This window comes from Urocampus carinirostris, chromosome 8, assembly GCF_059441175.1.
Source record: "Urocampus carinirostris isolate Australia breed hairy pipefish chromosome 8, RoL_Ucar_1.0, whole genome shotgun sequence".
Taxonomy (NCBI): Eukaryota; Metazoa; Chordata; class Actinopteri; order Syngnathiformes; family Syngnathidae; genus Urocampus; species Urocampus carinirostris.
The window spans coordinates 5,692,096-5,716,297 of record NC_142356.1 but is presented as its reverse complement, the minus strand read 5'-3'; the positions used below and the strand labels follow the sequence as shown (position 1 = coordinate 5,716,297).

The window sequence follows — 24,202 nt, the reverse complement described above, 5'->3', positions numbered from 1 at the left end:
GAAAGCCTGAAAGATAACATTACACAAAATTCTTAAACAAACATCTATACATTCTCAAGTGAGTAAGGATGAATTCTAACCAACAGGAGATGAAAGCTGGCATTAATAGTAGCTAGCAACAACACGAGACTGAGCAAGCTGGATTCAACAGCTAAAAAGAGTGAAAAGCAAGAGTTGGTTAGAAGAACTCATGACAAAAAGTTACCGGAAACCAGGGTAGACAACTCTGAAAAGTTGCCTGCCCAGCCATAAAGTTGCCTGCTACAATTTTCACAACAGGAAACACTATAAGACGACTAATCGCAAACAAAAAAAACAAAAAAACATTGTTGCAGAATATTAAGGATTGATAATCAGAATATATAACAGAACAACACTTTAAAATTAAGTTTAAAATAAATCTATAACATTCATTGCATGTATATGACATGGCCGTTTTCCATCTGCCATCAGTATGTACCTGTATTTAGCAGTAGCTCAGGAGGTAGAGCGGGGCGGCAGTAGCTCAGGGGGTAGAGCGCTCGTCTTGGGATCAAGGGATCCCAGTCCGAATCCCGGCTCGTCCGTGTTACATGTCGAAGTGTCCTTGGGTAAGACACTGAACCCCTGATACCCCCAATAAGCAGGTTAGCGCCTTACATGACTGCAAGGCCGCTATTGGGAAATGTGGAGCACATTGTAAAGCGCTTTGGGAAGATAATTGACTTGAAAAAGCGCTATATAAATGCAGATCATTTCATCATTTCATTTCATTTACTCATCTTCATTCATGCAATGTTTGTGTTGCCTCGTCTGCTACAAGCCATGTGAACTCTTTCCACGCTGCTCTTAATATACGTTTACGTTTTGTAGCGTCATAAATGTTGTTGGCTTCTTTTGAATATTTCATCTGGGGCTGAGCTTTTGGCTTGATTCCTAACCACTTCTTCATTGTTCTTGTGTTCTCTGTGAGTCTACTTCGGAAAATGATATGCAAAAATGGTCGACATTATATCGCTCGGGAAAGTCCGGAAGCACGAAGTTATTCGATGCAGGCTTCCGGTTGTCTGCCGAGTATGCAAATTTCCAAACGAACCGAAATGTCCCAACCGAACGAAGATTTCGAAATCGGAATAAAGCAAACGTTTTATTTGAAAAAATAAAAATCTTTCTTTTTTTGTTGGGTTTTTTTCCCACGAAAAAAAATGTTGGCCACCCGGGCGGAGACGTTTCGTAAGTTGTACGCCCGACGTAAAAGATGCATGCTCCGGGCGTCCCGGCAGACGTTATTTCAGACACTGGTATTAGATCCCTACCTCGGAATGATCCGTCAGCAGAATGAGTCCCTTGACCACATTCATGGGTTCCCCGGTCATGGAGAACATTTTGGACATGAGGTCGCTATAACCCTTGAAGAAGGTGACGGGTCTGAGCTGCACATCAAAGAGCAGTGCCGACATCCCGGCGAAGGACTCCAGGTCGCCCTCGCCTTCGTCCGGCGTTGCAGCGATGAGCGATTCCAAACCCTGCGCCTCGATAGCCACCTGCACCGACAACCCCGGCACGTGTCAACGATTGACCCGCCGGTACTCGGCTTGAACGGAAAGCCAAATGTGATACCTGTAGTCCGTGTAGCGTAGCTCCTTTGCTAGCTCCGTAAATATTCATGTTGCTTCTTCTCAGGATTCCGGAGCCGGAGTACAAAATGTCTAGACTGTAGGTGGAGCTCACATCAGCAGATTCTGTCGGACGTAGATTACTTAGAAAAAAGGCAAACATGGGAGTACAGTAACCCTGTAACGTAGGCTTAAACCTATTTGCTCAAGGTGTGTATTTCTAATCAGTTTGATGTTCCTTTTGGCGTCTCTTAGTCTTCCTGTCTTTGTTTAAAAGTGTTGATAATTTTCCAGGAGGGTGGTATTTTGTCTTTGTCTCAACATACCAGTACTTTTACATGTCTTGTGATTTTAATAAAACACTGAGGCAGACGGGGGGTAACCGAGATTAAGTGCATGTCCACTCTCTGCTTATCTCCCCGGCTGCAGCAGGTTAAAAAAACCTAACAAGTCTCTTGCCTGGTGCATTTTCTATCGTTAGCCAATTTGTATAGCTCTCCCACACGTCAGTGGTCTACTATTTAGGCCACACAGACCCCCTGGTGCGGTGTCCCTACATGATGATGTTTTTATGTTACGATCAGGGTTGGGTAGGGTTACTTTAACTGGATTACTTTAAATTTCTTTTGGAATACTCCAATAACAAATATGCTAATAAAAGACAAAAGAAACTAAATATGAATAAAATGACTAAATTTTGTGCAGGCTTGGGGATTAACGGAATACATGGAACGGCAAAAATGATGTCGGCAAGCTTATTTTCATTTTGTTTCTGTCGCATTTTATGTTAGTTTTGCCGGAGATCAAAGAGATCAAAGCCGGGAGAGAAAGCTTACCACGTGTTGTGAGTCATAATTTTATTAATACTTAGTTTCTTTTGTATTTGATTAGCATATTTGGTATTGGAGTAATCCAAAAGTAATTAAAAGTAATCAGGGTAAAGTAACCCGACCCAACCCTGGTTACGATGTGGAATACTATGTTTATTTGGGCCCTTGTTACTGCATATTCCCCACCATAGAACATCAATGACTGATTATTAAGTGTGCTCAAAAATTTACAGCGTCCCTTGCTAACAATATTTTCATGTTACTGTGTGGAATACACTGGCAACCCGAAGCAACTGCAATAGTCTCCAGCACCCCGAGGCCCTACTGAGGATAAACGGTGTAGAAAATGGATGGATGGAATACAATGCTTTATCACGTTACGATGTGGAATGCGATCTTTTCTCTGTTATTCTTTCGAGCATTTTCAATAAGAAATTCTTTCTCATGCCTAAACAATGACGGCATCCCCAGCTTACGAAACATTACAATGTGGAATACTATGTTTTTTGAACCCCTCGTTACAGCATTTTCTCCACCGTACGACATCAACAACAAATTATTTCATGTGCCCAAAAACCTCCAAAATTTAAACTTTGTGGTGTTCGTGCAGAAGAGTTATGTGCGTATGGCCGATGTCAAGGCATCGTGAAAATGATGATGTGGTATTGGCTTAACATCCTCCCAAAAGCATCTCTTCTTTTAGTTCAGAATCTTGAGCAAAAAAATTACATTTCTTTAGCTATGCACCCCAAGATTTTCAGCGGTGCTAAAAGGAGAAGCAAAAACACAACTACCATGGAAACGATGTTTGCTGATATCAAAAAATATGAAGGCACACGCACACTAGCCTTAAAAAGGAATATGGCCATAAGCGATCCATGATAAGATCTGTGATTGATAATGAAATGGGAATAATAGCAACAAAGTATTCCAACTGCGTATGGAAGTCCTAGCAAGTGGACATTTTAAAATCAGTTTTTAATCCGCCGTCTTTTCTACTATCTCGGCATCCATCCACTAACACAACACAATAACACAACTCTACCAGCTGTCACATAACATCAAAGGGAAATAAAATGTCATTTTTCCTTTGCATGTGTATTAATTTATAATGTAACTTGATTATATATAATATAAGTATTACTTAATGTCAGTGTCTGAAATAACGTCTGCCCGGACGCCCAGGGCGTGCATCTTTTACGTTGGGCGTACAACTTACAAAACGTCAAAAAAATAAATAAAAAAATAAAGATTACTTTTCAAATCAAACGTTTTGCTTTATTCCAATTTCAAAATCTTCGTTAGCTTTGGAAATTTCTGAATTTCGGTTCGTTTAGCAATTTGCATACTCGGCAGCCGATCAGAAGCCTGCATCGAACAACTTTGTGCTTCCGGACTCTCCCGAGAGTTATAAAGTCGTACATTTGCAGATCATTTTCCAAAGTAGATGCACAGAGAACACAAGAAAAATGGATAAATGGTGAGGAATCAAGCCAACAACTAAGCTTCAGAAGAAAGTTTCAAAAGAAGCTAACAACATTTATGACGCTACAAAATGTAAACGTACATTAAAAGCATCGTGGAAAGAGGAGTTCACGTGGCTTGTAGCAGACGACGCAACGCAAACATTGCATGAATGAAGATGAGTAAATACAGGTACATACTGATGGCAGATGAAAAACAGCGATGTCATATACAGTGGAACCTCGGTTCTTGACCATAATCCGTTCCAGAACCCTGTTCGAAAACCGATTTGTTCGATCACCGAAATCATTTTTCCCATTAAAAATAATGTAAATCGTTTTAATCCGTTCCAACACCCTGAATGTTTACCTTGAATGTTTAACGTAAACATACAGCTAACTCAGGCTTCCGTACGAAAGATTACGCCAACATGAACGTGTAAAAATAAAAAAAAGGGCTAAAACACTTGGTACACCTATATTAAAAGTTAAAGCAAAACCAAGCACGTCCGCACGCGATAACAGTCGGTCAAGAAAAGAGCGATCTCCACCCGTACGCCGCTCAGCATCGCACTCACGCACTACCGGAGTTCAAACTCCGATTTTTTAACCGAACAGCGAAGCAAGAATTTCTCGAAATTTTTGGTCGGACTCCGATTTGTTCGAACTGAGAGGCGTTCGAAAACAGAGGTTCCACTGTACTGTACATGCAATGAATGTTATAAGTAGATTCATAATAAACTTAATTATTAAGTGTTGTTCTGTTATTTATTCTGATTATCAATCCTTAATACTTTGCAACAATGTTTTTTTTTTTTTTTCTGCGGTTAGTTGTCTTATTGTGTTTCAAGTTGTGAAAAATGGGGCAGGCAACTTTTTAGAGTTGTCTGCCTTGGTGTCCGCTAACTTTTTGTCATGAGTTTCAGACACTGTTAATGTATGTAATGTAATGTTTATTGAAAGTATTGTTGGATACATTAATCAAAACATGACACAAAACTAATGTTGAGAGTGAGCATGGCCAAATTTGTTTACCTTACGCCCCCTCCCCTAAGAAAATTTGAAAAATCTATCTCTGCCAACCTTTGCTTAAAAGTTTGCACCGAATTTGCAGTAACAACCCGGTCAGGCAAAAAATTCCAAATTTTTGGTATCCTGAAAGAAATGAAGTTTCCATGCAGGTTGCTGGTATGTCTAGGCACCTGTAACTTATATCTGTGGCCACGTAAACCATCAACACGACAGAACTCAAAAAATTGATCAAAGGGCACATTAATCATTCCATGTAGTTCTTTGAACACAATTTTTTTTTAAATCAAATCAGATTCAGATTTACTTTATTGTCATTCGTGTACACGTGTATACAGAACGAAATGTCGATACATCTGACCCGCACAGTTTCCTTGAGCGTCAGCCGGGATGGATAAGATTAACCATGTCTTCGTCAGAATTTTAGCGCAGCAGTTCGTCATCTCGCGTTCGAATTGAATTCTGCGGAGCTCCAAAAAGTTCCGCAGTTCAGTCTTTGTAATCTTTTCGGATATGACAAATTGTGCATATGTGTATACTACATGTATGTATATATACATACAGTAGGGCGGCAGTAGCTCGGGAGGTAGAGCGCTCGTCTTGGGATCAAGGGATCCCAGTTCGAATCCCGGCTCGTCCGTGTTACATGTCGAAGTGTCCTTGGGTAAGACACTGAACCTTAATACCCCCAATAACCAGGTTAGCGCCTTACATGGCTGCAAGGCCGCTATTGGGAAATGTGGAGCACACTGTAAAGCGCTTTGGGAAGTCATTGACTTGAAAAGCGCTATACAGTATAAATGCAGATCATTTCATTTCATTTCATTTCATATTCTAATATTTTTACGTCAGGTACCACGGGTGCAGAACGCTAACTACGTTTTTATCCCCCCGCCAAACGACAATTTCCCCTTCACCACCTCAGAACATATAAATGTCGTATCCCGGGGCTCTACTGTATTTATGAATCTGAGAGATAATATACTCACGGGCCATGAATCCCGAATATGCAGAAGACGACCCGATTTTGGAAAATCGGTCATAGTTGTGTGAAATCATATCCCGCATAACTTGTCTGAGAACGTTGCTGTAATATATAAATCATATAAAGATGAGTTCCATGTTATGACACGGCTCAGTATTCAACCCACCTGGCGGGCATGTGGAAGCGGAGGATGTCCTGGATTTTGGACAACATGTATTTGTTCATCTCGTGCGGCAGGTTTCCGATGGACAGCAAGAGGTTTTTGATTTCCATGTAGGAAGGCTTGCTACTGAGAATCACGTCGGCTGCGGCGGCTCGCACGTTTTTCTCGTAAATCCGACGGTTCTGGTGATAAATTCTGTTCACTGTCTTTTTGACCTGAAAGCGCAGAGCATGAGGTCATTGCTCAAGCATGAATATGAACACTTAGGAGGATAAAATGATAACATAAAATAGAAAAAAGGAGTATAGCTAGTAAAATCACCACCTTAGGAGTAAAACTGTTTAAATCTAGGCTTAAAACACACTTATATTCTATGGCTGTTGTACAGTCCCTTCTCAAGGTTTCTTCATTTTCCTCATGTTAAGGTTTTTGAGTTTTTCCTTGCCCTCATGTAGGTTTTAGATCAGGGGATGGTGTCGTAATAGTCTGTGTTTGTAGTCGTAGTACACAGGCGTCAAACAGGCGGCCCGCGGGCCAGATCAGGCCCGCTAAAGGATTGAATCCGGCCCGCGAGACAACACTTAGAGAAGCGCAAGAGAAAAACGAGCTGCAGGTCGAAATAAGTCAAAATGATGTTGCCAAAGCCAGGTGCCTTGAACAAACACACTGTACTTGTATTTATTTCTCTCTCTCTTTCTTTTCCACCCCTTTTCTCCCACTCTGTCTCTGTCTTTTTCACTCTCTGTCTCTCTTTTTCCCTTCCTTTGTTGCTCTTTGTCTCTTTCTCTCTCTGTGTCTTTTAACCTCTTTTGCTCTAACTTCCTTTTTTCCTTTTCTCTTTCTCTCTTCATACCCTTCGCGCTTTCTTTTCTCTTTTCTCTCCTTCTGTCTTTCTATTTCTCTTTGGACTCCTCTCCCTTTCTTTTTCCCCTCTCTCACGACTTTTGATCTTGTTTCTCACGCTCTCTCCCTCTCTCTCTCTCTTTTTCTTTCTTTGTCTCGCCCTCTCTTTTTCCTTCCCTCTTTCTCTTATTTCTTTATCTCTCTTTTTCTTTCTCTTTAATCTCCTAGTCCGGCCCCCGACAGAATGTTTGTTCTATCGTGTGGCCCCCGAGTTAAAATGAGTTTGACACCCCTGTCGTAGTATGTGGTCTGTACAACCTTTTAGGACTTCTTGTGATTTAGGGCTATAAAAATAAACATGACTTGACTTGGTTTACTATTAAATCATTTTGAACATTTTGGATGTTGTTTTTTTTAATCTTATGAATTTTATTTCATTTATTTTACAAATAAATAAATGAGCATCCATCCAGATAATTATCTCATTCTAAGTGCTATTTTTTCCTATTTAAAAAACAATTCAATAAGAAATATAACACTTAAAAATAACACTTACGCATAGTAGGATTTAACAATAATTTAAGTTTAAAAAAACTATATAAACAATTTATCTAATTTTAAGTGTCATCTTATTTTAAAATTAGAATATGTCAGGACCAGAACGGCGTTGCGATTCTCACAAGTTTTATTGGAAGAAAGTGAAAGGGTTGCGCCCACGATCTGTTGATTGCTGGACGCGGGAAGCAGGTTGCTCTGATACTTAGATTGTGCTCCGAACGCGGAAGTGGATATTCCGTGGCGAGCGATGGCGGTGTCGGGGACGGAAAAATGGGCCAGTAGCCGAGACAGCAGAGCAAAAACGTGGTCGGGGTCGGAAGCGAGTCGTAAGCCAGAATAGGAGAGAAGACGTGGTCGGGGACAAAAAGAGGTCGAAAGCCGGGATGGGAGAGTAGACGTGGTCAAGATCAAAAAACGGGTCGAAGCTGGGGAACTGATGGGAGCAAAAAAAAACGGGACAGGTAGGAGTCAGGGTCGAAGAAAGGCTTGCCTAGTGTTAACTGAGGTTCGCAGACGGACTGACAAAAGGGGACAGACAGTGCTGGGTACAAGTACTGATCGGGAGCCAATCATAATCCGAGGCAGTTGGCGCCAAAGGGGCGGGCACAGCTGAGTCGCATCAATAATCATGACGGAATAATTTTAGTAAAATAACCGTAAAATAAAAATCAACTCCATCCGGATAATTTATACTTTTAATTTCCTTTTTGTTTTATAATACTTATTATTTATTATAAATTCACCCCCTCCCAAAAAAAAGATAATAAATGATAAATATAAATAATATTATAGAATAATAAATCGTTGTTTATCAAAATCAAGCAATTAAACGACCGGTGTTTTATTGAAGCCCGGATAACATAACATTGCAGTAACACACCATGAGTTAATCGATATTTGGTAAAAAAAAGAATGACCACGCTATCGAATAATGACCACACTTTTATAGATTTTTGAAATGAAATTTACTGAAGCTGAAATTTGGTCTTATTTCTATACATTTTCATCTTAGTTTGATATTATCCTATTTACCTCATCAGACATAAGATCCGCGTTATATCTCTGCAGGCTGGCAAGCGCGATGGTGCTGTAGGCGCCGACTTTTGACTCAGTATATTTGGTGAAGATAGGAATAGCCTCAGGTAGCAAAGCGTTTTTCAGAGCCAGGAGGAACATCTGGACCTCGGACTCTTCCTGCGTGCTGTCCGGGCCCTCCAGAATCATCTTCTTGACCTCAACCACTGTCTGAGAATTTGAACAACAGCTAGTGGATTTTACCCAATTAAAAACAGAAAAGGTCTCCGTGTGGCCTTAACTTACAGGGCCACTAGACTTACCGGTAAGTCACATCCTCCTTTTTGACACAGTTTATAAACCAGAGCTCCCATAATAATCACCGCAGACTCCTTAATGTCGGTGCTGCCGATCTTTCCTTTCGAAATTTCCTGTAGAAGAACACCAGCATAAGAGTTTAGCTGGTAGAAATAGTTTTGTTTATTCGTATTTCTATACCAGCAGCGTCCTCAGCATCCTTTCGTCAGGATGTGAGGCAAACCCGCAGGCATAAAGGAACCTCTCCTGCAGGACCACTCCTTTAGCGTCTGTGAAGTTGAGGAATTCCAGCATGGCTTCCAAAGAGGCTGTCGTTTGGGAGGAGGTGACGGCGTCCACCACCTGGGGACTGTAATGAGAATCAAAGAAAATAGAGGAGAATTGATGCGAAATCCATGCAGTAGAAATTGTAAGGTTTTTTATAATGACTATACAATTAAATACTCTATTATACAGTAGAACCTCAGGATGCGATAATTCGTTCTGAGGTAAGGGTTGCAAAGTGAAATTGCTGTGTAGAAGGGTACAGAAAACTATAGTCAGGGTTGGGTAAGGTTACTTTAACTTGATTACTTTCAATGACTTTTGGATTACTCCAATACCAAATATGCTAATAAAAGACAAAAGAAACTAAATATGAATCAAATGACTACATTTTGTGCAGGCTTGGGGAGTAACGGAATACATGAAACGGCAAAAATGATGTTGGCAAGCTGTTTGGATTTATTTTCATTTTGTTTCCGTCGCATTTTATGTTAGTTTTGCCGGAGATCAAAGAGATCAAAGCCGGGAGAGAAAGCTTACCACGTGTTGTGAGTCATCATTTTATTCATATTTAGTTTCTTTTGTCTTTTATCAACATATTTGGTATTGGAGTAATCCAAAAGGAATTGAAAGTTATCAAGTTAAAGTAACCCCACCCAACCCTGACTACAGTAATGCGTAGCAACGCGTTCCGAACCCTGTACCTGTTGTAGAAAGTAGATAATAACTAATCATAAGGAAAGTTGAACCGGAAACTGGAAGAGAGCAAGTCTTGGAGCTGACAATAGCCTTATTGTGTGTAGACATCTGGCGGAAGTCATCGGATGATGATGTTGTGGGAAGTCACAAGCTGTTTGCTGAGTGAGCAGGGTTGGGCGATTATCACAAATTGTTTTGGGCACAGTATAAAGGCTAGTGTGAGAAGATGAACGTGTCTGGAACTTGGAACGTGTCCCGAATGCAAGAAAGAGCGTTCCCTTTTTGCCATATCTCCTCTCTGCGTATGTTTTGGGGCGACGCACAACGACGTCTTCTCCAAAATAAGTGGCGCCCAACGTTAGTTATTATCTACTTTCTACAACATACCCTAGATTCAAATATTACAACAGCATAATAGTATATAGTAAGTACCACTTGTGCATGTAACTGTTTGCAAAACTTCCCTTTGCGAATATAGATAGATAGATAGATAGATAGATAGATAGATAGATAGATAGATACTTTATTCATCCCCGAAGGGAAATTCACTTTTCCAGCAGCATCCCTAAGCTGGTGAACAGCGGTGGGTAGCGAAGCTAGCTGCATACAATTTTGACCTGAAGTACATTCCCGGACCAAAGAACATCGTAGCCGACGCTCTGAGCCGTGAGCCATTTGTACGGTCATGTGTGGGTCATCGCCTTGTTACCGAGTATTGTCATGCCTTTAGAAAATGTCCTTGCTTCAATCGTCTTCTTATTCTTAATAATCGTCACAATTGTTGATTGGCTACGGTCATTCCTTTAAGAGGGTAACAATACGTGTGCCTTTATATTTATTGCTAATACCAAGCTTTGTTTTCATGGCTATTATTTATTTGGTTTCTTTCTTTATCATTACTGCAAGTCTTGAGACTCATACCGAATAAATACAGTACAAAAATACAGTATCGTATTTCCAACTCGCAAATTCCTTACAGAGCACATGAGATTCTGAACTGAACAAGGATAAAGGCATTGTGGGAGGTAGTTCAGCCAATAGCATATCAGTATTTTCATGTTGTGCCGCAAACCTATTGTGAACAGACATCCCAAAAGACACTGACCAATAGCAGAGAGGCATAATAGAGATGTAACTGGTTATCTGCATAAGCACCTCAAAGTTCGCTTTATAAATGTTTGGGCATGCAGAAAAATTGATTGTTGCTGTAGTATAGTGGGTAAAATGTCGTAAAACATCTCATTTTACACCGTACAGCGAAAACAGTCTTGTCCCAGGGTGTCTACTGTACACTGACACGAATAAAAAAAGCCTTCATACTAACTCAACCATTTCTTTAACAAATTAAAATATTGTATAAACTGTTTTAAAACAAATAACTGCTGCACTGTCGAAAAATTGTAATCATCGATCTGAACTGAAAGCTTCGGGACTGTTTAGCCAATTAAAATACACGATTCAAACCCGCGAAAAATGAACCACTTTATACCAAAGTTTCACTGTACTCAAATGTCAAAACGATTTCCAGCTACTTACAGGGAAGACTTGCTCGCGGTCTTCAGCACTTTGAGGATCTCGCCTTTGGTTGCTTTTCGGATGCTCTGGATAAGAGCCACGAAGCTGCGAGGGGCCGTGGCCTTGGACAGGCTGCCCGGCTCCAGTTGATTCTGGAGAGCCTTCCAGTGTTCCAAGAGCTAAAAGCGAGAAAATATTTTATATGGTTACCATACATTTACTCATCTATTACTCAATTATTAATTATCATATCAAGTCATGTTTATTTGTATAGCCCTTAATCACAATTATCACATATTCTCTCATGTATTAATTTATAATGTGGGGATTTTACTTGCTGGCTAGTGTCAAAGGGCTTCATCCTGTTTGCCCTCTTCTTATCATTTATTAGTTATCATATATTTCTTTCATGTATCCAGTTTTTCTGTGTGACTTTGGCCTGCTGACATCTTGTTTAACCTCTTCATGCCATTCATTCATTATCATATATTTTCCAATGTATTTATGTGGGACTTACTGACTATTCTCACCGGGTTTATCTTGTTTGGCCTCTTCCCGTCATGTATTCGTATTTATATATTTTCTTATGTATTGAATTTTACAATGGGGCTTTCTTTTTGCTGAGTACTGTCAAGGGTTCTAATCCTGTTGTGCCTGTTACAGCCTGTTGGATACTCTTGAGGACCCATATTTTGCCCTCTTCCTGTCATTTAGTTATCTGAATATGTATTTTGCTTTCTCTTCCTTTATTTTCTGGTTTATGTAGCTTCCTCCTTTGTTTTTCTATTTCAGGTCAAGTCATGTTTATTTGTATAGCCCTTAATCACAAGGCATCTCAAAGGGCTGCAGGATTGGAAGGAAGAAAGAGGGAAAAAGAGCAAAAGAGGACCAAAGACAGAGAACTGAAGGAGGAGAGAAAAAAGAGGACCAAAAGAAAAAGAAAGACAGGACGAAAGGAAGAGAAGAAAGGGCAAAAAAAATGTTCTATATTTTAAAGACCGTACAGTACATCCTATTGGGGACTCAGTTTGAATGAAAGCCCCGTTTATCTTCTAAATCAAGGTAAACAAACTCATTTTAGCTCCCAGCCATACAGTAGAAAAGAAAAACACTCACAGGGGGATGAGTATAAAAAAGAAAGAAAGAGAGACAAAGAGAAAGGATGACAATAGAATGAAACAAAGGAAGAGAAAGAGAAGTATAGACCAAGAAAGAGAGAGAAAGAGAGGGAAAAAAGGAAGGGAGAAAAAGAAAGACAGCGAAAGGAAGAATGTTTTATTTTTGAAAAATTGTTTGACAATAATCAGGAAGCCTTGCAGTACTTATAATGCCTAATCAAAATAAATGACAACAACTACAACAACAAATATATGTTCTCATGTATTTAGTTTTACAATGGGACTTTTGCTTACGGACTATTCTCAAGGGGGCCTCATCCCTTTTGGCCTCTTAATGTTTCTGCAGGATGTGCATGGGGTTTAAAATTCAGCCAGGGGCCAACTGGGGTGTGTTCAGTCTTTCTGTGGCTTCCTCATATTGTCTTAACTTCGCAGAAATGAACAGCTGGAGAGCCACGTTTTGTTTTGGAGTGGAACTGCACCATGTTTAAGTATGAAGGCAAGCGTATGCTAAAGCTAGCCACAAATGCGCCTAATTAAGGAAAAAGATGCGCTGAAATCCAGGCTGGTGACTTTTATACAAAAAAAAAGAAAATGTAGGATCTTTTAAAGGTAACAATCTGAAATAGTTGTATCGATTCAGTTAAACAATAGTCACAAAAAACAAACAACTCACCTTCGGACATGTTTTGCACCGAGTTTTGATTTTCCCGGCTTTGATGCCAACCGCCGATATATCAGAATCGATGGACTTGACCACGGTAGCCGCATCCTCCCCGGCGGTTTCCGGTGGTCCCGCTTCCGTTCCCAACAATGTGAAACTTTGTCTGTGAAACAAGAAGAAAATAAATGGTCGTCACAGTGACGCCGCATCAACGATGAAACATTTACCTGGATACAACTTTAGCGGAAGAGGCACGATGGGCGTTAACAACCAGCCAGTGTTTTTCTTCAGCCTTCGCCGAGCGGATGAAATCGTCTTCCAGTGTGAAAACCGTGACGGAGCTCGATTTTCGGGCCACGCCTAAAACCTGAGATGAAAGTGGCACCGTGAACGGAAAGAGCACCACAGAATAGATTTTTAATCCACGCATCCTGTGCTTCAAACAACATCAGAGAAACCTCTACAGGGTTTGTACACTTTTTTCATGGCCAACTTCAAGCACTTTTCAGCACTATCAAGCCCAATTGTCCACGTTTCCAGTACCTTCAAAGGAAATAATCCAGCACCGAACATTTTTAGTTGTTGTTGACTTTGACGACTAAAATAAAGTCGCTTTCTTGCTGCTAGGACATACTTTGAGCTTTTTTTAGCTGTTCCTATCTTTGTGTCAATGTGCTGCTATAAACTGACATGAATTCTGCCATTTAACAATGCACGTGCAGATTGCCTTCGTCCTGTCACGGACCAGGAACGGAGACGCGACGCAATTGCGTTCGTTTTGCTCAGCTTTATTCAGAAGGAGGAAAGGACTTGCACCCACGATCCGATGATCATCGGTCACGGGTAGCAGGTAGCTGGGAACGCGGAAGGCAGTGTTGAGAAAAAACAGGTCGATGGCCAGGGCGGTGGAGCAAAAACATAAACGGGTCCAGAAAAGAGGTCGGCAATGGGAATCAGACGGAAAATAGGGCAGGAAGAAGTCAGGGAGTCACAAAAGCTTGCCTAGCATGTAGCGTAGGTTCGCAGACGATCTGACAAGTGTTGTCAGGAAGGCGGGGCTTTAAAAAGAATACAACATCCAATCAGGGACCGTGGCTGTTGGCGCCAACGGGGCAAACTCAGGTGCCCCGTATCAGTAATCATGACATGCCCCACAATACGGAAAGGGCTCTATAGGTGTTGGGTTTTATTGAGTTCAATACACAAAACAAAAAAAGAAAGTACTGTATGTAAAAAAAACCACACACACACACACACACACACACACACACACACACAAAAAATAGAGCTGTCCTTTTGGGTTCGAGCAGTAGGGGTGGCGACACTTTACATGACAACGCCATTATGACTGAGAGCAGGCGTGTGAGAGACATTTTCACGCACTTTTTAAAAACAAATCTTCATTTATTGAGTGGTCTAGAGTCAGACTGACAATAAACATGGCAATAGCAACAATTTCAAACATTTTCAAGCACTGCACCTAAAAGTCAAGCATTTCCCTGACCTTGAAAATCTATCTATCTACCCTGGTTATATCCCTCGAGTGGGGTGACCGACAGCAAGACAAACACATACAAAAAATAAAGAAAATTTTAAAAAAGCGAAAAATTAGCAAAAAGACACACAAAAATTTTTTGGACCAAGGCCAACCCAAATGCCCAAACACCTAAACAAGCACCTCGGCACCCAAGTCGGTCATGCTTTCGTCCCTCCAAATGAACCGGGACACAAAAAAGTGGCCATGTCACACGGGTCAGGGTGACCCAACAGGCCCGAAAACTTTCACTGGTTTACCCTTGCTGCATCATATGGGTGCCCTGCCCATCCCTGAGAATGCGTCCAACATCACACTATCCTTTCACAACACCTCTCCACTCATTCCTACAAAAATACAATATTAAAATGTAAGCATTTTTAAAGATTCCAAGAACCCGTACGAACCCTGCCGATATGATATCTTTGTAGATATCAAGAAGGTTTGTCAGAGTATGGCAAGCCGCCTTGTGGGCCACCATGCTTTAATAAAACGTGGGCCAGAAACTAGTTGAGAACATTGAACCGCTGTACACCAATGCTAACAGTGCGGTACTGATCCATGGCACCGTTGCTGCGTGGTCTTTCCACTTACTGACCTGGCTGTGTGTGGTAAATCCAGTTTCAGCGCTTGAACACGACTCCAGGAACTTGGTCCTGGTCACTCGATTGTTTTCCGCCTTGTATGCAACCGTGCACCTCCCCGAAACGTCGTTCTGTTTCCGCATGATGATTTAATTTTAATCATAAGCAAATCTCTTTGAATTCTGTGTTTGATTATAAGTACCTCAATAACTTTGCCCGTATTGAGTTGCAGCTGCAGCAAACTGGACACTCCTCTTTTAAGGTTTTTGATGATGGTTGGCTCAGCCCAGTAGGAATAAAAGGCTCTCACCTGTAACACAAACAGAGAGCAGGACAATTAAACAGTAATCCACTACTTGATTGATTTTCATTGAGCATTCTGTAATGCATTCTGATAGACTTAACATTCACTCTGCCTCTTCTCTACCTGCAGGTCAGCAAGGTTGTGGTTTAATGTGTACACATACGTAAAACTGCTTGCCAAATCAACATAAAGTGCGTACAAAATCTCTTGCAAATACGTATTTTGTGAACTTCAGCAAGTAGCGCAAGAATGGGACCCACCCTTCCTGGTTCTTCCTTTTTTAACTTTCCTAGAATAAAGTGCAATTGCATTCACTAGGACGCAGTGACATTCTCATTGGTAGAGAGTTTTCTTTAGATTTGTCCTCTACGCAGCGCATTATGCACAGAGCATAAGCATTGAGTATGAAGTGTAGAGACAAAGTGTAGCAGAACCTCAAGACAGACAGACCAGCATGGGGAGAAAATGCAAACTCCACACAGGAAGGTTTGATCTCATGACCTCAGAACTGTGCCGCACACGCGCTAACCACTGCGCCCCCATGCTGCTTGACAGGTTCAATTCAATTAAAAACTGTGATAATATACATCTTGCAAGTTACATTGAAAAATGGCTACTCTTCATTTATTGACTTACTTGTGTGGCTGATAATGGTTATTGCACTTCCATTCATTGCATTATTGTTACGATGCACTATTTTTCAGTGCACTATTATTCCAACTTAGCCCAGTCTCAAAGAACATTTAGGCTTTGCGTACATTTATATTAAGCAGCGCATATCATCTAACGTATACGTATCATATTTTCTGGAGACGCTCTATGTCCAAAAGAAGCTGAGCAGATGACATCATCCGACAGTGTCCCCCATAAGCATGTCATTTATTTGGCATCCATGCGCAGCGTCAGATAGGATGATCAGAAATAGATCATCCGGCGCGTGTGTGTGGTCTTGACCTCGTAAATATCCACAAATAACCTCCACGGGGATATCTAAGTTGGTCTAATTTCATTCTTTTGAAATGCGTTATAACTAGAAATATGTGATGAATAAAATTCACTATTCACTTAGACCAGTGGTCATTTTAACTCGGGGGCCACACGAAAGAACAAACATTCTGTCGGGGGCAGGACTAGTAGATTCAAGAGAAAGAAAGATAAAGGAATAAGAGAAAGAGAGGGAAAATGAGAGAGGGCAGGACAAAGAAAGAAAAAGAGAGAGACAGGGAGAGCGTGAGAAACAAAAGATAAAAAGTCGTGAGAGAGGGGGAAAATAAAAGGAGAGGAAGAAAGAAATCCAAAGAGAAATAGAAAGACAGAAGGAGAGAAAATAAAGCGCAAAGGGTATGAAGAGAAAGAAAAGAAAAAAAGGAAGTTAGAGCAAAAGAGGTTAAAAGACACAGAGAGAGAAAGAGACACAGAGAGTGAAAGAGACAGAGACAGAGTAGGAGAAAAGTGGTGGAAAAGAGGGAGAGAGAGAGAGAGAGAGAGAAAAAGAGAAAGAGAGAAATAAATACAAGTACAGTGTCTTTGTTTGAGGCACCTGGCTTTGGCAACATCAAGTGGACATATTTCAACCTGCAGCTTGTTTTTCTCTTGCGCTTCTCTGAGTGTTGTCTCGCAGGCCGGATTCAGTCCCTGATCTGGCCCGCGGGCCTCCTGTTTCACACCTGCGACTTCGACCATCTTTCCTCTAATCAGTAATATCTCAGCTTCTTTGGCCGCAATATTGGAAATCCGCCATGTGATGAGCATATTTTGAAAGCTTGTACAGTAGACCCCGGGAAATAACTTTAATGGCGAAAGATAAAAACCTATGGTAATGAGCTAATGTGTTCCGAAACCCCGTTATCCCAGATAAAAACATTAAAAAACTATGACTTACAGTGGCTTTTAAGTCAGAGACTTGATTACACACAGGTGGATTCCATTTATCAGCATTAGTCATTTAGATCAACATTGAATCATTCAGAGATCCTCACTGAACTTGCTACACTGAAAGTAAAGAACTGAATAATTTAGCACACCCACTTTTTTCCTTTTTTATTTGTCAAAAAAGTTTAAAATATCCAATAAAGTGTGTTCCACTTCATGATTGTGTCCCACTTATTGTTGATGCTTCACAAGAAATTACAGTTTCATATCTTCGTTTGAAGTCTGAAATGTGGCAAAAGGTCACAACGTTCAAGGGGGCCAAATAGTTTTGCAAGCCACTGTATGTGTTATATACACGCATATGATACATTTTTTTTTCCCATTTTCCGCCTCCTTATTTTTTGTCAATGGTTACAGCCATGGAACTGAGAAAGGGTAATGATTAGTGTGCTTGCTTCATTTTTTTTAGAATCTCAAGCTTCGCTTCCATGGTTATTATGTTTCAAACAAATACAGTATCAAAAAACACAGTATTATATCACTGACTTTGCGGAAACACACAAGAATCTGAACTGAAAAGAGAAAGGGAAAGGGAGCGTTCAGTTAATAGCATGTCGGCATCTTCATGATCCGGTGACGCAACCAATAGCAGACCGGAATCTTATATCATCTAGACCAGTAGCAGACATGGATCTTCCTTACGCACGAGGCACGCAACAGTTTCGGTAAACGTAATAACGATGGCCCCGAAATATCGGATTCCACATCGTTACGTAAAAACCTCGTCTACTGTTATTGTATTTAACAAACAGAAACTGTTACACCACCTGAACTTTCCACCAGAAATGCTTACTATGTTAGCTCGCCAGGCGTAAAGTCCATTAGGTATCATTTATCTCCTGCCAACATCATCACACAGCCTCGATGAGAATAAGCTGATAAAGTTAAAAGAAGATCATAGTCATTGGACTCCCAACATAGATCTGCAATACTTTCTCTGGAGGAGTAATCAAGTGCCTGTGTCATGAACCAGAAAAGGATCAGGACCCAAACGCGTGACGTTTCTCACACAAGGCTTTTATTTTCCGGGAAATGGGGAGTCATGCACGTTAGACAGCGATCTGGCGTGTAAAGACAGGAAGCTAGAGACCGACGAGATCGATTCTAATTGCCCGAGTTCATATCGGAGGGATGGGGTTGATACCGGACAGGAAGGGACAGACAGGATAGATAACGAATCAGGATATCAAAAATTAACAGGAGAAACTAGACGGGAACGAAAACTGGAGAAAATAATAAACATGACAAAAATACACGGGAACGGAAACTGGAAACCGAAATTAAACAGGACAAAATAAATGTGAACAATACCGGACAGGAAAAACCAGCAAGAAAACAGGACCGAGTCAGAACCCACGTCTTGCGGGGCAGAGGTTCGTTGACGGACTGACAAAGTAAGACAGAGCGCACTGAGCTTAAAAAGACGGAAAACCAATCTGGTAATGAGCCGCAGCTGGCGCCACACGGGCGGGGCCTTAAGTATTATATATTATATACTGTACACCATTATCTATGAACATAAAAACTTTGATATAACGTCTTGATTCATTATGTACCTTTCCATTTCTCAGATGCATGAAGAAAGGTTTTGTTAATGCTGCCAGTCTGGTTTTGCCCATCAGACCTTCAATGGTCGTTCCATGGAGGATGTTCTTCTTCTCTGATCGTCGGGACAACGGGTCAGCTTTCACGTTGGAGATCTGGCATGAGTAAAACGGATTTTTGTTGATGTTAAACTCGTCTACAGTGACTATTCAAAAAAAAAAGGGAAGACCTTAAGCTGGACCAACTGCTCGTCTTTGTTGCTGGGATCTCTCCACACGAGATTGATGTCGACATGACTTGAGATCTTGTAACCTGCACTTCCTTCTCTTGACCCCCGGGCCCTATCCACCAGAACCTCGGTGCTGTAGCTGTATTTGTACAGCTGGTTCTTCTTTAGTTGGGGTCCTGCGGCAATACCTGAAGAAGCACCACAGCTGTGATTTTTAGGTCATATTTGGAATACGATGGCTCAGGTTTTGTAAATGCTATCTATTTACCTACTCTGGTCATAACCTTCGAGAGGGGTGACCGACAGCAAGACAAACACATACAAAAACAAAGAAAATAAAAATCGGAAAAGGTAGGCAAAAACACACACAAACATTTTTAGACCATGGCCAACCCAAATGCCCAAACACCCAAAAGAGTTAGGCACCTCTGCACCTAAGTTGGTCATGCTTTGAAACGGGACACAAGAAAGCGGCCATGTCAATTGGGTCAGGGTGACACAACACACTCTTCAGTTCAACAGCAGGGCCCGACAGCTTTCACTGGTTTACCCCTCCTGCATCATACGGGTGCCCTGCCCATCCCTTAGAACGCGTCCAAACATCCTACTATCCTTTCACAACACCTCTCCACTCATTCCAATCACCAACAAGAGCTCTAGCTTCCACTAGATTTAGACCTCTTTCCTGCAGTGCACTCATAACACCAGCCATCCACGTCAATCGCTGCCTACCTATTGGTCTCCTTCCATTGACTTCTGTTCTGTAGATCCTCTTCAACATTCGCTCCTCATCCATCCTCTCCATGTGTCCAAACCAACCGAGTACTCTCTAATCCACACGCTTGCTCAGTTCCACGACTACTCCAGTTCTGTCTCTCACAGTTTCATTTCTCAATCTATCCAATCTTGTCACTCCTAACAAACTCCTCAAACACTTCATCTCAAAAACATTTGTAAATGCAAATGAGGTGAAATGATAATTGACTGGATTTCAATTCATCGGTTAGTTTCACTAACTTTCTTGATATGCCCCAAAAATTTACCCCATGGAGAAACAATGGCTTAGCAATCCAAAAACATTTTCCAAATTTGCTTTTTATTTTCCACATGTGTTTTTTCTTTCTCCTCTTCACTCTCTAGCAACAATACAGTCTGTAGAACCAGTGACAAATAGGCCTTTACACATGTAAATTTAGGAGAAGCGAGTGGACGCGTAAAGATAGAAGTAGCAAGCCACGAGGGCTGGACAAGACCGAGTGAGAGCCAGTGGCCAGACCTCCCCCATCTTTTTTTTTTTTCACAAAAGTCCTCCACCATGGCTGAGCTGATTCAATCAGTATGGGCTTAACGGAGAGAAGATAACATTTTCTACTCTGTGTCTCAGTAACATGATTTCAACAAATCAAAAGGTCCGGGCAAGTATTTAGAAACAGTGACATCAAGTCAGGTAATCGTAGGACGTCAAGCATTTGTACTTATAATTTACATCTCAGGTTGATTCGTTTTAAAATCATTTTTTAAGGATATATTTGAAATTAATTTAAAATGTTATTTTTGATTGTATCTTAGTTCAATTTTAAAAATAAAATTCATTTAACAAAACAGCCGCAATTCTTTAAACAGATTGATAGATTAAAAAAATTGAAACTCTGAATTACTATCTTCTAAACCTTCTATATTTCAAATTAATTTTAAGTGTGATTTAATTAGATTTTACTTTCATTTTAATGTAGTTTCAATTGAATTTTAGTGTGATAAATTCAATTAATTGAAAATTGAAAATTAATTAGTTTAATCCTTGTTTTAAAAGAATACAATTTGTTAATTTGAATAGAATATAAAATGTTTTATTTTTAATTCAAAACAAATAAGTTTATTTGTTGTTTCATAATATTTAATTGATCCGTTCACTATTTTAATCGATGATTTGGGTAAAATAAAAATGTTTTGATTTCATATCTATTGGCCGATAGAATATTGTGTAATTTTAACATCGTACAAAAAAAATATCAACAACATTGGTACTTGCTTTTGCCCATTCATTTAACTGAATATTTTTTTTTAAATGAATTATTTTATTTTAAATTGAAATACATTAAAATGTTATTTTGTGGTGTTTTCATCTCTAATATAGAGATAGATAGAGATAGATAGATACTTTATTCATCTCCGTAGGGAAATTCACACTTCCAATAGTATCCTTGTTTTGAAAAATAAAATAATAAAATAAAAGATAGAGAATACAAAAATACCCAATATAACGTGTTGATATAGAGTATTTAAATAATGCTATGGAAAATGCACACTGTAATAAAAATAGGGCAATGTGCAAATGTGGGGTTTAATGTGGGCTTTGACTCCCCCGGGTGGAGTTAAAGAGCTTCATGGCATGAGGAAGAAATTATCTCCTCAGTCCGTCCGTGGAACAACACTGTGAAAGCGGTCTATCGCTGTCTGTATATTTGCAATTAATTGACGGATGGGATAACATAAAAATACCTAGATTTTACATCTGGATTGGAAATTACTTCAATAATTTTCAATCTCAATTTAGGTTCTTGATTTGTCCACAAGACAGGAAAAAAGGCCTAATAATACGTTCCATTATTTTAGAGAGTCGTGGGCATTTGAACCGTCAAACTCCAAAATGATCATGTAAACCACTCATAAATAAAGGGTGTCTCCAAAATGTATACACACTTTAACTTTAAGCCGATAAAGATTTATTTTCTCCTTCGCTCTGAAAACGCTGGTCTACTAGTGAGCCCAAGAGCCAAGAAGAAATCCGCAGTTTCGAGAGTGTTCTCCATTCGGGCCCCGGTGTGGTGGAATGCTCCCAGATTCGATCTGCAACTTCAGTGGAACAGTTTGAATCTAGGCTTAAAACACAATTTTATTCTATACTATTTGAATAACCTATATTTTATGTTGACAAAAGCTCAGTATTATTTGTTACTGCAACATCCATTGCATGCTGGTCATCCTGGAAGGGGGATGACCTCATGTGCGGTCCCTTCCCAAGGTTTCTTCATTTTCCTTATTTTTAGGTTTTTGAGTTTTTCCTTGCCCCCATGTAGGTTTTAGATCAGGGGATGGTGTCATAATAGTCTGTGGTTTGCAATAATCTGTGGTCTGTGCAGCTCGTTGAGACTCTTTGTGATTACTTTTAGATTCAAATTTGGAGTAAGAATGGCAGATAAAGAAGCTAGGCTTGTGCAAAAACGAATGTCCTGAAAACATGATGGTCATGTGAAAATAAAATGCAAAGAAGTGTTGGGGCATCTCCGTGTGGAACTCTTTGCACTTTGCAACCTTTTTTTCCAGAACATTTTCTTTGTACAAACGTAAGCCTAGTTTCTGCCATTCTTACTCCAAAATTGAATCCAAAAATATTGGTTATTTAATAACAAAGTGTGTATACATGTTTTAGGACTCCCTGTAGATAAAATCAAACATTAAAACACAGCAGAGCAAGCAGAGGACTCACCTTTAGCAGGCGTTGTAAGGCAGCAGGCCGCAAAAAGCAAGAAGACGGCAACGGCGAACATATTCCGCTCTCTCGGCATCCTGATGAAGCAAAGCGACGCACCGAAGTCTGAGCGACGAGGGCCAAAAAGAGGCAAAGGGATTCAAAGCTTCCACAATTATGTTTTATCGGAGGGGAGGGCAGACTCCAAACTCCACGCTCGAGTACTAAGTATGCGAGATAACAAGGAAATCATTAACCTGATGAGCTGAGATTTGAAAGGAACTCGTGCCATAGATTGATTGGTGGAGGTAGGACCTCATTTATTTTTTTCTTCTCGATTGATTAAATACTATTTAGCGGTCATCCCCAAGCTTTTTTGTACCACGATGTAAAACTTGCCTTTCCATGGCTGTCATGATTACCGATGTGAATCACCTGTGCCCACTCATTTGTGGGCTCTGATTGGCTCCCTGTCACTATTTGAACCCAGTCCTGTCAATCCCCTGTTGTCAGTCCATCTGCCTGTATACTAGGCAAGCCTTTTTCGACCCTGACTCCTACCTGTCCCGTTTCTTGCTCCTGTCCGTCTCCGGCTACGACCCGTTTTTGATCCCGACCACGTCTGCTCTCCCATCCCGGCTTACGACCCGTTTCTGATCCCGATCACATTTTCCTCTCCTGTCCCGACTGTCGAACTGTTTTTCCGTCCTTGACACCACCATCGCTTGCTACGGAAGATCCACTGCGGCTCGTTGACAGATTGGCTTTCCGTCTATTTAAGCTCAGCGCTTTCACTCTTCCTTTGTCAGCCCGCCAACAAACCTCTGCCCCGCAGGACGTGGGTTCTGACTCGGTCCTGTTCACCTGGTGGTATTTCCTGTCCGGTATTGTTCCCGTTTATTTTGTCCTGTTTAATATCGGTTTCCAGTTTTGTTCCCGTCTAGTTTGTCCTGTTTTAATTTCGATATCCTGTTTTTGTTCCCGTTTAATTTGTCCTGTTTAAATTTGATTTCCCGTTGCGTTCCTGTCTAGTTTGTCCTGTTTAATTTTGATATCCTGTTTTGTTATCAATCGATCTAACGTGCAAGACTCCCCATTTCCCGTAAAATAAAAGGCTTGTGTGAGAAACGTCACGCATTTGGGTCCTGATCCTGTCCCGGTTCTTGACACGACAAGCAATCTTTTCTCCATGGCCATTAGTTTATTATCTTTGTAAGATGATGCAGTGGGCTGCAGTTAACCATTCCCCATGCTGATAGGCTATAGCGAACGCCCAAGCGCAGAAAATCGGTTTGATTCATCCCTCAGTCTATCTTCCGCGGGTAGGAAGCCTCGCTTCCAACTTGGCAGTTGGACCGTGCAAAAGACACCAACTTAAATTCAAACGCACCACCTTGAACTCCCTGTTCACGTTCGGTGTGACCGTAGCTCGCTTCTTCAGGGATTTGCATGGTGCATTGAGATCTGGATTCTGATTGGCTTAACAGTATCTGCGCTTCTCTTCTACCTGTGCACCGATAATGTTGTGGTTTAATTTGTACACATCC

The 24,202-nt window shown here is 40.7% G+C and overlaps 1 protein-coding gene across 1 annotated transcript in view; it reads right to left on the bottom strand.

Moving 5' to 3' along the window:
- mttp (microsomal triglyceride transfer protein) overlaps positions 1-24,202 on the bottom strand; it is a 38,407-nt gene that overhangs the window by 11,523 nt on the left and 2,682 nt on the right. The window contains exons 4-18 of the mRNA XM_088341435.1: positions 22,674-22,753; positions 19,187-19,374; positions 18,969-19,112; positions 15,379-15,486; positions 15,191-15,307; positions 13,286-13,425; positions 13,071-13,221; positions 11,298-11,455; positions 8,979-9,147; positions 8,804-8,911; positions 8,499-8,711; positions 6,069-6,280; positions 5,907-6,004; positions 1,600-1,721; positions 1,296-1,523 (exon numbers count right to left, since the gene is read on the bottom strand). Of these exons, the coding sequence (XP_088197561.1) occupies positions 1,296-1,523; positions 1,600-1,721; positions 5,907-6,004; positions 6,069-6,280; positions 8,499-8,711; positions 8,804-8,911; positions 8,979-9,147; positions 11,298-11,455; positions 13,071-13,221; positions 13,286-13,425; positions 15,191-15,307; positions 15,379-15,486; positions 18,969-19,112; positions 19,187-19,374; positions 22,674-22,753 (2,236 nt within the window). The remainder of the gene's footprint in view (positions 1-1,295; positions 1,524-1,599; positions 1,722-5,906; positions 6,005-6,068; positions 6,281-8,498; positions 8,712-8,803; positions 8,912-8,978; positions 9,148-11,297; positions 11,456-13,070; positions 13,222-13,285; positions 13,426-15,190; positions 15,308-15,378; positions 15,487-18,968; positions 19,113-19,186; positions 19,375-22,673; positions 22,754-24,202) is intronic.